The sequence below is a fragment of the Phaseolus vulgaris genome, chromosome 10 (genome assembly GCF_051622355.1).
Source record: "Phaseolus vulgaris cultivar YP4 chromosome 10, ASM5162235v1, whole genome shotgun sequence".
Classification (NCBI taxonomy): Eukaryota; Viridiplantae; Streptophyta; class Magnoliopsida; order Fabales; family Fabaceae; genus Phaseolus; species Phaseolus vulgaris.
Genome location: NC_143507.1, coordinates 11,462,781 through 11,477,213, shown reverse-complemented (window position 1 = coordinate 11,477,213; position 14,433 = coordinate 11,462,781). Strand labels below are relative to the sequence as shown.

Here is a 14,433-nt window from a genome sequence, read left to right as displayed (position 1 = left end):
GTAAATTTGTTCAAATTATTTATAATTGTTACTTTTTTTATCTAGAAACCTGATAATGTATATATGTTTATTGTTGTTGTGTGGTTTTTAAGATCTTTAGTTATTTATATAATAGTATTTCATTGTATTTATATTTCATTATGTTTTATTTGTATTATATTACATTACATTTTAATTTAATTTATATCATAAAAGGTGAATTCATAATTTAATATGATTTTGCCTACAATCTGTTACGGAAAGAAACACACATTTACTGATAGTTTTTTTTGTAATAATTGTACTTGGTATAATCTATTGAATTATATTTTTTAATTGCAAAGATTTTTTGGAAAGTTTTTTTTTGCAGATTAAATTATAGTATGAAGATAACATGAGGTTGGTGAAGAGGACTTCACCATAGATACGTAATAGATACATAGTATTAGATAATTGTTTATATAATAATGTATTTGTTCAAATTATTTTATTATATTAATATTGTATTGTAATGTATTTATTATGACAAAAATATATTCATGAATTTTTTATTATTTATGTTATATTATATTAAATTCATTAATATACTAAAAGAAACTTATACTATTGTAATATATTTAATTTCATTTCATTAACTTAATAATTTATATATATCTAAATAAATTTATTATTTTTAATATTAATTTTTAAATATAAAATATTAGAAAAATTCACGTGCGTTGCACGTGTCAACGTACTAGTGAGTTTAAAAATGACTTGACAAGAATGTTCCGCACATCCAGGAAGGGCAACATCGTCCTTTCATACCCAAACATACTCTCATCTTACATCTCTCTTCACGTCATCATATGACACAATAACTGTGACATCACCTCAACAATCTTCACACACGTGGCACATCCTAAGCCGTCCATTGTTACATGGATTTTAGTGGCTGGGGACACTAGATAGATCTTATTCAACAAAGTGCCTCTTTATTGTTTGTTTGCTCCATTTTCTAACCTCACAACCTCTCTCTCTTTGTCAATATCCCAACCATTAACAATATATTTCTTTATCAAATCAAAAAAGTAAATAAAAAGCATTAGACAAAAATATATTTATGGATAGTGTATGAATTTCTTTCTAAATTAGAGAGAATAAATTATAGAATAAGAATAATAATTTTTTCCATATTAATAATTTTTGATATGGGATGTTGTCTAATCAACTTATATAAATACATCAAGATAAAACAATATGTGATAAATCAGATAATACTATTTTTATGATTATATATATTTAATATAGTTCATCAATTATAAAATTTATTATAACAGTAAAACAATTACAATTCAATTCAAATACTTACTTCAACCTCAGAATTTTTTTAAAAAGTACACATTTCATATGAAAGATCTAAACCTGAATAAATAAATAAAAAGGAAGAAAAATACTACCATGAGAAATAATTATGAGTCCACAAAGTATACTCTAATCCCTTAGAAAAAATATTCTTTTAAAAAACTTGTATTTTTTTTTAATTTTCCATTTCCATGACTTTTCCTATTGACAAAGGAAGTGAATTTTCATTTAAAACAACATTGAATGCCAACCAAATATTAGATAAGTCGCATTTATTTCCTTGAAACCAGTGAAAATCTGAAAAATCTTATACAGACAAGTTTAATTTTCTTTAAAGGTTTAATCAATTTCAAATTTCACAATATAATCTAAAAAAATACTTCAAACACTTTTAACCTAAGTTTTATTTCTTAGTTGGGTCACATTCTCAAATTTAAAAGCCTTTATGAATCTTGTTGAATTAAAATATGTTTAACTAACCAGATCTTGTCATTTTAGAAAAGGACATTTTAACAATTTTAAATGTGAAATTGCCAATCAACCTTGTGCACCTGGTAATATACCTTGTACAGTTGTGGACCAAAAGCAAGTGTTTGGAATGTGAAAGCAACCAATATACATATACTAACATAAATCTATCCATGAAAAAACAAAAAACAAAAGCAACCAATGTATATATATGAATATAAGAGGCAAGAAGAAGAACATTTGGAGAAAGGCAAGGTAGCTGCAAGAGCTTGGTGGCTCCAAAAGAGTAAGATATAGTGGAAGTAATTAAGAGAAAGAAGAAGAATATGGATCATAGAAAGGTGCAGGAGGAGCTTGTGAGAGGTCATGAGTTTGCTACTCAACTTCGACTAGTCATCAATGAAAAAGATGATTCAGCAACAACCACCCCATTTGTCCAAACTCTTGCCAAGAACGTGCTTAGATCCTTCACCAACACCCTTTTCCTCTTGGACAAGTACTATCCCTCTCATCACCTTTCCAATCTTGTCACTCCCACCAAATCTGAGGACTCCCAAGAAAGTTGCAAGAGTTTCACCAGTTTCAAGAACAGAAGAGGCTGCTACAAGAGAAAGTAATCATGCTAGTTCTCTTTCTTTTTCTAATCACACACATCTCTTTCCTCTTTAATGACACAATTCATTTCTTCCTAGAGTGATCTGTTTGTGTGCTTGAGTATGAGGTTTGAATTCACTTCTCAGTTTCTTAATTTGAGTCTGAACATTTTTGGATCTCCAATATAAAATTGAAGTGTCCCTTTGGAACCTCAATGGTCATTGTTCTTCTATCCAAGGTTGTTGCTGATGGACCCCATCAAATTGTTTAGCATTACTGTATATTATGATGTATAATATATAAGGTGTTTTGTCTTTAACTGCTTTTACCCCTTGGTTGTGCTTGCTTGTTCAAAACTAAGGGTAGGTTTTGGTCAAGTGCTGGTGTAAATTAATCAGCATTTCTTGTATTTATGCAGAAGAACTACACAAGAATGGGAGAAGGTTTCAGAAGCTCCAGCAGTTGATGGCCACCACTGGAGAAAGTATGGCCAAAAAGAGATCCTCAAAACCAAATACTCAAGGTAGGTAACAAACATATATGTATATAGATCCACATATTTCATCCTTTTCCTTAATTATTCTCTTATTGTAAGCCTGTGCAGGAACTATTACAGGTGCACTCACAAGTATGATGGGAATTGTCAAGCAACAAAACAAGTGCAAAGAATTCAAGAGGATCCTCCCTTGTATAAGACCACCTATTTTGGCCACCACACATGCAATGACTTGCTAAACTCTGAAATCATACTTGATTCCATCAGTTCTCCTTCTGACACTTCCATACTGCTTAGCTTTAACAACAGCTTCCCTACTCCAACCAAGCAAGATTGTCCTTTTTTATCATCCTCAGCATCTCTTGATCCCTCACCATCCTTCATCAAAGAGGAGAGAATTCCCTCATCTTCCTCCAATGATTACATGCTATCCTCAGAACCCACTTTAGATGATTCTTCATGGCACAATAATGTCACTCTACCACTCGATCACTGGGATGTTTTGTCTTCTGCCTTGTGTGATTCTTCTGTTGACCTTGATGATATCAACCTTCTGTTGGATTTTGATGATTAATTGGGTCGCAAATTTCTTAGATCATTTTGGAAGGAGTGTTTGTTATAAATAAAGTGTGAAAGGTCACTTAACTAGATAAATGTTGCTCCATGCTTTTCTTGAAAGTTGGAAGAGTTTTGTTTTAGCTAGCTCCATCATTGTAGTACATATCTTTGATTAAGTCTTCTTCCATTTTCAATTCATTTGGTTTTGTTTTGATGAATCTGTGTCCCTTCATCAAACAAATTAATCTGAATATGTCTTGTTTGCCATAGTTTTTTGTTTTGAATTTATTCCCACCTACGTGTTCTGCAAAACCAGTCCAATGAAAGCAAGATTAAAAAAATACAAAAACAATGTGAACGAGTTCTCATATTCAAAAAATGTACTTTGGAGGCAAGATTAACATCATATAGAATCTAACAACATTCAATTAATCAATTATCTAATGGTGAAAGTGAGAGCAAGGAAAGTTCTGAGATTGTTCAATAGTATAAATTAATGTGACCAGAATGGACTTTTTTCCACCTAAACCCAATATGGTAGTGTGAACAAGTAGCATTACTTTAGAACTTTGAAAAGAAGATCATCATGGTCATATACATATCTATCACCAGATAGAAATAGTTGAGTATGACACAACACGGTTAATGCACATAGAAAAAAGCAAGAAATGAAAGAAAGAAGAGTCATGGAAAGAGGGTAGCTTTTAAAGTAAAATAAAGATAGAAAACATGATGGTGTAAAGCGATGCACAAACAACCCCATCACTATTAAGCCATTGCATTTAGAAATACTATGGCTGCTACAAAAACAATGGTGCTTTGTCGATATGATTTTGTTATCTATTGGGCAAAAAATATTTTATACGACCAAATTTTAAATCTAACTCAATTTTATGAAATAAAATTTGTATTTACTTATATACTTTTTAGTCAATATGAAATTTCCAACACGTTCTCTGTCAAGTTGAGACCCTCCAACTCGTGAAAGACTATATATTAATGAGTGATTCGACAACGGGTAACACGATAAATTCAACACAAACATTCGATAAAATAGACTCTAACCTGACTATAATATTAAAAAATAAACTTTAAACATAAATTTTATAAACCACTCACTTATATATACTATATGAAATTATATATGAAATGTATTAATTTTTCGATGTGAAAAAGAAAAAAAAGCAACCAGCTTATACAAAATAAAGACAAGAAGGCTCCTCCTCGGTACCATAGTGCAAGGAATCATCGTCCGTGTACTCTAATTTTCCAACAAATTGAGAAATGTGTTTGAAAAATTTAGAAGAGTTCACACTGAAAAACAAAAAGTTGGTTGAATCCTTTGAATTCAATGATAAAATCCTGTATCTTTGTCTCAAATTGTTGAACAACCTTTTAAAATGATACCAATCCATGATAATATTTCTCCATCCACTTTCAACCAGCAATTAAAATAATTTTTGTTTGCTACTTCTTGTTACTTTCTGGTAAAAGGGTAGATGGATTAATGGGATAGTTAATTAATTAATTAAGGTTATTCATGATTCACTTCACCTCCAAGGAGAATGTAAATAATCCTATTCATATGTCCTTTGTCTTGTTCTTTTGTTTAGGAGAGAAAGGGCATCAAGTATACACTAATAAGTTGTTTTCACCAATCTTTGTTTTGGATTTACACTGAAATGTCATAATCACTAACTACACTCTAAAAATTAACAAGTTAACCAACCACCATGTCAAAAGTCAAAAAAAGAATGAAGAACATAGTCATGGTGCTTCACTTCTTTAAAATCTTCACATCTTTGAACCCAACATCCAAATATCCAATTCAAAATCTTTATTTATTTATTTATTTAAAAATAGTTATTGCAAAAGTTATTGTAAAAATAATTTTCGATTAATACGTACACGTGAAGTATTTAATTTATACTAAAATACAAATTCAAATTTAATTAATATTTTTTTTTCTTTTGGTTTTTGACGAAGGATTTAACTGAAGCATGATCACCGTTTTGAGCTTCACTTTCACTTTTGTTTCAAGCTGCAAAATTGGTTCTTCCGTTCCGTTTCGTTTCTTCACAATTTCGATTGCTTCTATTGCATCGCATCACATTGCTTGTTGCATGTGCGTGTTTCACGACGACGACGATGATGACGGCGTTTGAGTCTCACGCGCTTCCTCTCCTCCTCTTACTGTTACTGACTCCGATCAATGCCTCCATCCACGACTACTCCAACGAGACCTTCACCCACCGCTCCGACGCCTTCTTCTTCCACGGTGGCAGCGAAGCGCTCACGGCCAAATCCTTCATCAGGTCTTGTTCCCCTTCACTCGTTCACTCACTCACTCTCTCATTTCTAGGGTTAAGGTTTCTGATTCCAATCAATTGGATTCAGGTTCGAAACGGTGACGTTTACACGTCCGCCTGAATCAGCAAGCGTGCAGGGGAGGATGCAGCAGAACACGGGATTAGTGGAGGCCATAGTGCTAGAGGTACGGGATCGGAACCGGATCGGAGGTTCGTACCTGAAATCTGATTTGATTTGCTGCGATCCGAAGCTGGCCAAGGAGCGGATCTGCAACCTCGGCGAAGTGATAATCCAGAAGAACCCGGATAACCTCGAGTTGCCGAAGCGCATCAAAACCTTCTTCCAGGGAATCGAGGAACAGGCCCAGATGGATACAATGGCCCTTGACATCAACGCCACTGGTATGTACTACCTCTACTTCATGTTCTGCGACCCTTCCCTTAAGGGCACCACCATTCAGGGAAGGACCGTGTGGCGTAACCCTAAAGGGTACTTGCCTGGCAAAATGGCCCCTCTCATGACCCTCTATGGCTTCATGTCTCTGGCTTATCTTTTACTCGGTCTTTGTTGGTTTTTGAGGTTTGTTCAGTTTTGGAAAGACATTATCCACTTGCATTATCATATCACCGCTGTTATTGCGCTTGGAATGTGTGAGATGGCTGTGTGGTATTTCGAGTATGCTAATTTTAACTCCACTGGGACTAGACCCATGGGGGTTACCCTCTGGGCTGTCACCTTTACTTCGGTGAAGAAGACGCTGTCGCGGCTGCTGCTGTTGGTTGTCTCCATGGGGTATGGGGTTGTTCGCCCCACGCTCGGTGGGAACAGGATTGCTTACAGAGTGCTGCTTCTTGGTCTGCTGTATTTTGTTGCCTCCGAGGCCCTCGAGCTTGTTGAGCATTTGGGGAACATCAATGACTTCTCCGGGAAGACCAAGCTGCTTTTGGTGCTCCCTGTTGTTTGCCTTGACTCGTGCTTCATTTTATGGATTTTCTCATCGTTGTCCAAAACCTTGGAGAAACTGCAGGCAATTCCAAAACCTTGGGTTATCTAGTGTGTTGTTGTTGATTTAGTTTATGATGGTAACGGAGTGAGTGCTGCCTTGGTTTGAGTTTTGACTGTTTTGTTGTACAACTGTTAGCTCTAGTTGAGTGTGTTTGGTTCAGCAGGCATGACTTGTTTACCCTTTTGAAATGGTCGGGCTGAGTAACGTTTGCCCTTATTGTTCTTTGATTGTGTTGTTATTTATGGATGCAGACAAGGAGAAACTTAGCTAAACTGGAGCTCTACCGAAAGTTTACAAATACACTCGCGGTGTCTGTGCTACTGTCCATTGCATGGATTGGCTTTGAGGTAGTTATTGGAAAAGATATTTGATGTACAGAAATTAGCAATTTTAGAGCCGGAGTTTCAAAACATTTTTACTTTAGCATTTTTATGCGTGTCAGTGTTGCTAATTATCTGGCTTCTTTGTGTTCAACCAGCTATACTTCAATGCTACTGATCCATTGAGTGAGTTGTGGCAAATCGCTTGGATTATTCCAGCCTTCTGGTGTCTGCTTTCATATGCTCTCTTGCTGGTGATATGTGTCCTTTGGGCTCCTTCTCGGAACCCTACTAGGTACTTGTCATTTTCATGGCCTTGGTGTGGTGAATGATGTTTTTTTTATGCCACTTGGTGTTTTTATGCTAATATATTTAACCTTTTATTTGAAATGCCTTTAATATTCTTTACCACAGAAGTAGTTATTGTGATAGCAACAGTTGCTTTTGGTCTTCATTTGCTGATTTTTATTTTTCATTTCACTGCAAACTTGCATTTATATACTGCACATTTAGGTGGCTGTTGGATTTTGTTTGCATCGTATACTATTAGATTAGATACACTAGTGCTAGTTTCCTTTAACCTATAGAAGAAAATGCAAAATTCCATTAAACCTTCATTATATCTTTCAATTTTGTCTCTGTGTATGCGTGTGCCAATGTAGAAAATGGGACAGCTATCTTTGCAACTTCATGTTATGAGAGATTAGTTGTGTCACTATATGTCGCTTCTCAAGTTATGCTTAAAAGCATAAAAAAATTGTAGTAATTCCTTATATGCAGTGTTGTGACTATTATGTCTTCGTTTTCTGTCTCTAGTATGCCATCCACACACACCACAAGTGTTGTTACTCCCTTGCAAAGGAGAGTGCCTGATAATTAGACCAATTTTAGAACTTAGTGGTCACATTAGTTTCAACGTGTTATTTTCAATATATGTTTTTAACTATGCTAATCAATTAGTGGGCCTAGACAATCGTAGTCTTGCAGTTGCTACTTGAGTTGTGTGTGTGTGTGTAGGCGAATGCTACTGCTCTCCTCCATGGGTTGTTATGAACCACTACTTGAAGTTAAGTTTTCAACAATGATAATGATTTTAATTATTAACCCTGTTAATATATGTTGGGTCTAGATAGTTCTTGCATTGCAGTCACTACTTAACTTTATCTCTGTTGGAGAAATGCTAACCTGCTCTCCAACATCATACTTTTTTTACGTTAGGTATTTCTTTATTTGCTTACATAACAATTGTACTTTAGTAACTATGAATATTATACATTTTACTCATTAAAGAAATGAGTAATCAGTCGTTTTCTCTCTTGCTCATACATGCCTCGATGGGATCGGTCTTCTTTCTGTGTTTGGTGCTGTTTTATTCCTGGAAAGACTGATTGCATTTATATCTTTGTTTCTAGATATGCGTACTTGGAGGAAACGGGAGATGACTTTGATGAGGAGGGTATCTCTCTGACAAGCAGTGTAGCAAAGATAACTGGGGATGTGGCAGCCAAACTTGATCGGAAGACTGATCTTGCCTTTGGGGAAGATCTGGAGGAGGATAAGCGAGAATAATGTCAAACTTGTATAGTAGTGTTTCACATGACCTCATTTCTCACAAGGATGTCTGTAGATGTCCATATATAGAGATATGGTTTTGAATGGTGCAGCAGGTGTCAGTTGTGATGGGAAACAAGGGAGGCAGTGCCAATCTCATCAATAGATCAAAATGGTTTAGTTGCAAGTCATACCCCATTCCATTAGAAATTAGATTGAATAGTTTTCCTTAACAGATGGTGTGATCAAATCATTCCCCTGTATGGTTTCAAATGACCATCATCCGTATGTATCCATCTCATGCCTTCAAATTTACATTGCTGTTTCTCACGCCTTTTTTCATACTACAATTAGTAGCAAACCCAGTTTTAAGGAACTTTTCTGACATTGTTGAGTCTGACTCGGACTATATTTAAGTAGTTTCAACTTGCACTAATTGTGTTATGTCCAAGAAAAATGTGAAATTGTTCTTTTAGATTTCTAGTCATTATTCTTCTAAAATCAAATTTATAATTTGAGACAAGATGGAATAATGGAATGAGATGATATTAATGACCTTTCACTTGAAACACAGGAAACACCTTTACTGAATAAGAAAAAAAGGGTTAAAACATTCAAGAGTAAAATTAACTAATTTCACAATATGGTTCCCTATACATAACCCCCAACCTCAATAACTCAATTTTCATCAATTTATTTAAAAAAATTCCAACTAGAACTAAATGAAGTGGAAACGCAAAAAATGTAAATTTTCAAAGAATAAAGATATAATATATATAAGACTCGAGTATGATTTTGTGAATATTCATAATCCTTTCCTCTTTTAAATTTGAGGCAAACAAAGAAAGTAATGTTGTATCTAATTTATATCAATAACATTGTAAGAAAACAAACGTAAGCCTTTCTACCTCTACAGTTGAGATAATTAGATATGTTTTTGAGAAATCAGAAGACAAACTAGTGAAAAAATTAGAGAATAGATTAAAATATACCTATTTAAATCACAATAATTTTTCAAAATCACAATAGGTATCAATAACAGAAACTTGTTTTTTCATTCAATAAAAATAATAAGTAAAAAGTATCAATATAGGAGATGACAAATAACTCAAAATAAAATATTTTTTTTTTAAAATAGTAGTTATTTTAAAATAAATATAATTTGCATAAAAAAATACGTGCATGTTCTCATTTTTTTTCTTATATTTGTCAACTAGGCCAACATCTAAATTCATTCATATAGCCTATTTTCTTTACCACCAAGAATAAAATAGAAGGGTAAAACGAAAGAAAAAAAAGAGTCTTCCTACTAAAAAGGGTAAAAACCAATATTTGAAACAATAAAATTTCTAAGAAAAAAAAAAGAAAACGACTAAACTAAAAAAATCCTTATATTGTAATTATACTATTTTTCTAGTCTTCCTAATTAAATGGAAATAAATGCAAATATATGAATAGAAAAAGGTAAGATACATTGTAATTTTAAATATGGTAAGAGTATTCTTGATCATCTTATAAACAATAAGTAAAATTATTATTATATGAGTTAATCTATGACATTATCCCCATTTGATGGTTGATTTAAATGGTTGGTGATAAACAAAAAGTATTAAATTTTAAGAAAAAAAATGGCTGTTTGTGGATAAACTTGAACACAGAGTCATGATTAACTGTAGAGGCATCTGATCTGTTAGGAGCTGGGTAGTGCTGTCAACAGTTGCAATCATTACTGCCAATCATGAAATTGATATGAATCCTCCCCTTCCTTCCACTTTCTCTATATCTACCAACCCATTCAATCTCATTCTTCACATACAATCAAATAATATTATCATTCACCTTCAATTTTCTTGATCAAGAAGCCCTTTCTAGTTATGTCTCAATTGCTGCACTTGGTTTTCATTTTGTTGAAAACCTAAGAAATTGGGCATCACCATCAAAAGCACCAAAACCCAGGTGGTGGAGGAAACAGTCCCTATGATGACCCTTTCTTGCATTCATGCTGCTGCTGCTGCTGCTGCCACTGTTTTCTGGGCATCTCTTACATTCTCAGTGCCTTCCAAAGATCCATCCTTTTACCTTGTTTTGTGCTTTGGCTGGAATGAATGAATCTTCTCCCAGATATCATCACTTCCAAAAACCAAATTTACAAAAATTTGGTTTAGAAAACCTAAAAGATTTGATTTTGCTTTCATTGAGAGTTGAACTCAAGACCTCCCGCTTACTAAACGGGTGCTCTAACCAACTGAGCTATGAAAGCACTTGAAATCAAATGCAAAACAATAAATATAGAACAAATGAAAGCATCTTCATTTACTTTCCAAAAGTATAAAATGCTTCTTTAAATATGTCAAATTCCCAATTTTAATTCTTACAGTTTTTTTTTTATTAAATTAGTAACACACAAATGTTATTAATTTAATATTTCCTATCATGACCTCGTTTAGATGTTCTTAATCGTGTTATAATATATATGATATTCTTAGCTTATATAATAATAATTAGGAATATAGTATTGTTTTGGACGAAATTTAGAATAAAAAAACAAATAAATTTTGTGAGTTCTTTTATAAATTAATTTGATTAAATTAAAAATTATTTCAAATGTCTTAAGAGAAAGAAACATCCACTAAGTAATTACACTTTAAGAAAAATATTTTTATTGAAGATTTTTTTTTTTTTGAATAAATCTAATTATAAAACTCATGGTTTGTTTGAATGAATTCTTAGAATGAAATGAAATGCTTTGAAACTGTGATAATCAAACTATGCTGCTTTTGAAACCATTTTGAACTAAGATCACCACAAATACTTGAATGAATGCCACGAATCCGTGAATTAAAAAAAAGGTTAAAAGAATTATTCAAAAAATAAAATGATACAATAAATGTAGATGTAAACAACAATTTAGTAAAGAGATATCAACCATTTCAATATGAAATACAATATCTACAAACAATATCAAATATTTTAATATGAAATATAAGAAACCCACGAACAAGAGCATGAGTAATGGTACTCACTTTTTCATTCTTATTTTTTACATTGACATAATATAACTACTATAATATTTTTGTGATGTTTAAAATTACATAAATCCAGGTAAATAGAAGATATTTTAAAGTTACTTTTTTACATCAAACTTATGATATTACTTGAGAGTATATAGGACTAGGTAAATAGAAAATATTTCAAAGTTATTTTTTTACATAAAACTTATGATATTATTTAAAAGTATATAGGACTGTATATTTTCTATCGAATCCTTCTCTTCATCACTTCATCTGTTCTTTTTCTTAGATGAACTTCTGAGAAGTCCGAGTATGCAAGGTGCCTACTAAGAGGTTCTAACGTATAGTTCGAGTATGTGTATGTCGCTATGCTTAAAACCGACTCCTCATGTGTTTATTCAAATGTATAGTACCCGCCCGGGTAGTCAAGTAGGGTAGTTGTCCTTGATAAGCTAACCAAGGTCGTTTTTGTTGGCTCCCTTCAGTTCTTCATATAAGAGGTTTAAAGGGAGTTTTTTCAAAGTTATGGTCAGAGAGGAGGATTGTCAATTTTTTTACGATGACGATTCTCCTCGGTTTCCCTTCTTTTGAACTCGTGAGCCGGCATGGTTCTGTAATTGGCCAAGGTCGTCGCTAACCTGGGAAGACCTAGAAACTTTGTCCGTACTAGACAAACTTTTCCGAAAAATCCCTACTCGACAACTGTTGCGAGTTTTCCTGTCATCCACTCAACTAGACGATGTTGAGGGTATGTTTTCTGTAGGAATATCATGTGCGAAAGCGCAATAATTTCAACCAAAGATTATGAGAAATTAAAGTAACAAGGAAAATGAAAATGATACCAGAAATTTTTAGGTGGAAAACCCCTTTAAATAGAGGTAAAAAACCACCGACGAGAGAGCCAAAACTTTCACTATAATGGTATTGGGAGTATAATGAATTCCTCTCAGGCTAATAGATAAATAGACAAATTCTCTCTATATGGGTTAAACACTTACACCCAAGAGCAGAAATAGAGAGTATAGGAAAATAAAGATGAAGCAAGTGTGTGTTGATATTTGTTGTGTGTTACATTGCTTGAAGGAAGCCACTATATATAGTGGTTCTAGGAGACAACAATAATAAATACAATTAATGGTAATTAACCTCCCTTTGATGACAATTAATTGTAGTAAGAAACCTCCATTCGATTACAATTTAATTGTGGCAAGTAACCTCCCAATTATGCCAAGAAAACAGAAAGGTGAGTCATAACCCACAAATCTCCACCTTGACTTGCCTTTGACTGAAACACTCTCTCGCCATGAAGCCTTGATTAAGTATGGATAATACCAATTAAGTTCAGGCAATGATCGAACTTAGCCGACGGAAGTGGCTTGGTTAACATGTCTGCAGGATTTTCGGCCGTATGAAGTTTTTCAACAATTATATCTCCTGTATCAACAATGTCTTGGATAAAATGGTGTTTAATTTCAATGTGCTTGGTCCTTGAGTGATACTTACTGTTCCTGGTTAAGTGGACAACACTCTGACTATCACAAAATATAACAAGAACATCTTGTTGAAGACCAAGTTCACTTAGCAAGCCTCGATATAGCCTCTTTCATACCTTCTGTAGCAGTAATATATTCTGCTTCAGTGGTGGACAAAACCGCAATGGCTTGAAGTGAAGAATACCAACTGATAGCAGACCCACATAGGGTAAAAATGTAGGCTGAAAGTGACCTTCTCCGATCTAAATCACCACCATAGTCAACATCAACATAGCCAACTGCTCCTCCGGGATCGGCTCTATGTTGGTCAAATACCAAACCAAGATCTGGAGACCCTTTCAGATAACGAAGTATCAATTTAATGGCTTCCCAGTGTGTCTTGTCTGGATTATGCATGAACCTGCTAACAATGCTAACAACATAAGCTAAATCAGGTCTAGTACATACCATATCATACATGAGACTTCCAATTGCATTTGAATACAGGACATGTGACATGCGCCTTTTGTCCTCGTCTGATTTTGGACACTGATCTGATGACAACTTGAAGTGGGCGACAATTGGAGTATTAACAGCTTTGCAATCTTGCATTCCAAATTTATCAAGCATCTTAAGAACATACTTCTTTTGTGATAGAAAATGTTTTCCAGCTTGAGGATCTCTGTTGATCTCCATTCCTAAAATTTTATTGGCAGGACCTAAGTCCTTCATATCAAATTCACTACTAAGTTGGGCCTTTAACTTGTTAACTAAAGATTTATCTCTTGCGGCAATCAACATGTCATCAACATATAACAACAAGTATATAAATGACCCATTAGATGTCTTTTGAAAATAAACGCAATTATCATAGCTACTTCTGGAGTATCCATGTCCAACCATGAAAGAATCAAACCTCTTATACCATTGTCTTGGTGATTGCTTCAAGCCGTAGAGAGATTTCTTCAAACGACATACATGATCCTCCTTTCCAGGAACAACGAACCCCTCAGGTTGCTGGATGTAAATCTCTTCCTCAAGATTACCATAAGAAAAGCAATTTTCACATCTAACTGTTCCAGCTCCAAATCATACAAGGCAACTAAAGCAAGTAATATACGTATTGAAGTATGATGAACAACAGGAGAAAATACTTCATTAAAGTCAATACCTTTCTCTTGATCAAAACCTCTTACAAGAAACCTTGTTTTATTCCTCGTACTCTCAACACCAGGGATCCCTTCTTTTCTCTTAAAGATCCACTTGCAACTAATGACTCGTTTTCCTTCTGGTAACTTCACCAATTCCCATGTTTCGTTTTTGA

At 33.8% G+C, this 14,433-nt stretch overlaps 2 protein-coding genes, 1 non-coding gene and 1 pseudogene across 3 annotated transcripts; 2 read left to right on the top strand and 2 right to left on the bottom strand.

The window, feature by feature from the left end:
- The first annotated feature begins 1,988 nt into the window (after positions 1-1,988).
- LOC137818683 (WRKY DNA-binding transcription factor 70) lies at positions 1,989-3,706 on the top strand. The gene is made up of 3 exons (XM_068622243.2): positions 1,989-2,404; positions 2,804-2,908; positions 2,990-3,706. Exons 1-3 carry the CDS (start codon positions 2,118-2,120, stop codon positions 3,453-3,455), a joined length of 858 nt encoding a protein of 285 aa, XP_068478344.1. The 5' UTR covers positions 1,989-2,117; the 3' UTR covers positions 3,456-3,706.
- A 1,498-nt stretch (positions 3,707-5,204) lies between these two features.
- On the top strand, positions 5,205-9,062 carry LOC137818570 (Lung seven transmembrane receptor family protein). The gene is made up of 5 exons (XM_068622076.1): positions 5,205-5,754; positions 5,837-6,776; positions 7,007-7,102; positions 7,234-7,370; positions 8,488-9,062. Exons 1-5 carry the CDS (start codon positions 5,588-5,590, stop codon positions 8,642-8,644), a joined length of 1,497 nt encoding a protein of 498 aa, XP_068478177.1. The 5' UTR covers positions 5,205-5,587; the 3' UTR covers positions 8,645-9,062.
- A 1,750-nt stretch (positions 9,063-10,812) lies between these two features.
- Positions 10,813-10,886, bottom strand: TRNAT-AGU (transfer RNA threonine (anticodon AGU)). The gene has a single exon. It is a non-coding gene; the product is annotated as a tRNA-Thr (tRNA).
- Positions 10,887-13,211: 2,325 nt separating this feature from the next.
- On the bottom strand, positions 13,212-13,805 carry LOC150024230 (secreted RxLR effector protein 161 pseudogene; annotated as a pseudogene).
- Between the last annotated feature and the right edge of the window lie 628 nt (positions 13,806-14,433).

Coding starts and splice junctions, on each gene's coding strand:
- LOC137818683 (XM_068622243.2), top strand. CDS start 2,118: ATGGATCATAGAAAGGTGCAGGAGGAGCTTGTGAGAGGTCATGAGTTT. Junction 2,405..2,803: donor AGAGGCTGCTACAAGAGAAA/GTAATCATGCTA, acceptor GTATTTATGCAG/AAGAACTACACAAGAATGGG. Junction 2,909..2,989: donor CTCAAAACCAAATACTCAAG/GTAGGTAACAAA, acceptor AAGCCTGTGCAG/GAACTATTACAGGTGCACTC.
- LOC137818570 (XM_068622076.1), top strand. CDS start 5,588: ATGATGACGGCGTTTGAGTCTCACGCGCTTCCTCTCCTCCTCTTACTG. Junction 5,755..5,836: donor ACGGCCAAATCCTTCATCAG/GTCTTGTTCCCC, acceptor AATTGGATTCAG/GTTCGAAACGGTGACGTTTA. Junction 7,103..7,233: donor TTGCATGGATTGGCTTTGAG/GTAGTTATTGGA, acceptor GTGTTCAACCAG/CTATACTTCAATGCTACTGA.